Genomic DNA, 1,224 nt, shown 5'->3' with positions numbered 1-1,224 from the left:
TGGGGGTCGGGGGGCTCCGGGGGTCCTGGAAGAGTTCAGAGGGGCTGGGGGAGGGTCCCAGACCCCAATTTGGGGGTCCCAGACTCCACTTTGGGGGTCTGGAGAGTCCTGGTTGTGCAAAGTCCAGCGGTTCCAGTACCCCTGTGCCCGGCCCAAGGTGGGCGGGGGGCTCCGGGGGTCCTGGAAGGGATCTGAGGGGTCCTAGACCCAAATTTGGGGGTCGGGGGGCTCCGGGGGTCCTGGAAGGGCTTGGGGAGGGTCCCAGACCCAAATGAGGGGGATCAGGAGGGTCCCAAATCCCGATCTGGGGGATCAGGAGGGTCCAAACCCCAAATTGAGGGGTCAGGGGGCTCCACACTCACAGGTTGGGTTTTTTGGGGGGGGTCTCAGAACCCATTCTGAGGGGAGGGGGGGACCACGTGACCCCCACACGTGACCCCGCCCCCTCACGTGTTTCCCGCCCTTCCCCTCAGGCGCCCAGTCACGTGTACGGCGGGCACGGCAGCCACGTGACCAACGTGCGCTTCACGCACGACGACGGGCACCTGGTGTCGCTGGGCGGGAAAGACACGAGCGTGTTCCAGTGGCGGGTGCTGCCCGGCGACAGCGGCTGAGCCCCCCGCGCTTCCTCTTCCTCTTCCTCGCTGCTTCCTCTTCCCTTTTCCCCCTTTCCTGGGACCAAAGAGCGGGCGAGGGCTCGGTTAAACCGTTCCTTCCCCCCGCGGTTATCGCGCTGCACTGTGAGAGGCGTCAATAAAAGCCTTGGGGTCAGGGCAGGGCCCCGCCGCTTTCTCCGCGCCGGAATCGCCGCCACTTCCCGGAAGCGCCGCGGGTTCTTCCGTCTCCCCGCCCTCGGGGTCTTTCCGGTTCTGGCGGAACTCGCCGAGCGCTTTACGGAAAGAGCCGAGGTTGAGCCGAGGAGTGCCGGAAAGAGCCGAGGTCGAGCCGAGGCTTCCCCGAAGCCGGGCCGAAAAGCGCCGAGGTCGCTCCGGAAGCGCCCGAGGCGGCGCCGAGCCCGTGCCGGAGGTGCCCGAACGAATCCGGCAGTGCTCGAACCTCTCCGGAGGTGCCCGAGAGGCTTTGCCGGAGGTTGCCGAACGTGTCCGGGAGTGCCCGAAGCCTCTCCGGAGGTGCCCGAAGGGCTCCGAACCGGCCGTGCCGGCGCGGAGGCGGCGGGAGCGGCGATGAAGCGCGGCCGGGGCCGGGCCCGGGGGTAGCGCGGCC

At 68.6% G+C, this 1,224-nt stretch overlaps 1 protein-coding gene across 1 annotated transcript in view; it reads left to right on the top strand.

The window, feature by feature from the left end:
* The window catches only part of EML3 (EMAP like 3), a 2,754-nt gene extending 1,978 nt beyond the window's left edge, over positions 1–776 (top strand). Inside the window, exon 6 of the mRNA XM_015616720.3 lies at positions 474–776. Coding sequence (XP_015472206.1) covers positions 474–614 — 141 coding nt within the window. The 3' untranslated portion in view covers positions 615–776. The remainder of the gene's footprint in view (positions 1–473) is intronic.
* Positions 777–1,224: the final 448 nt, after the last annotated feature.

The sequence above is a fragment of the Parus major genome, unplaced genomic scaffold (assembly GCF_001522545.3).
Source record: "Parus major isolate Abel unplaced genomic scaffold, Parus_major1.1 Scaffold651, whole genome shotgun sequence".
NCBI classification, from domain to species: Eukaryota; Metazoa; Chordata; class Aves; order Passeriformes; family Paridae; genus Parus; species Parus major.
This window is presented reverse-complemented; position numbering and strand designations above follow the sequence as displayed.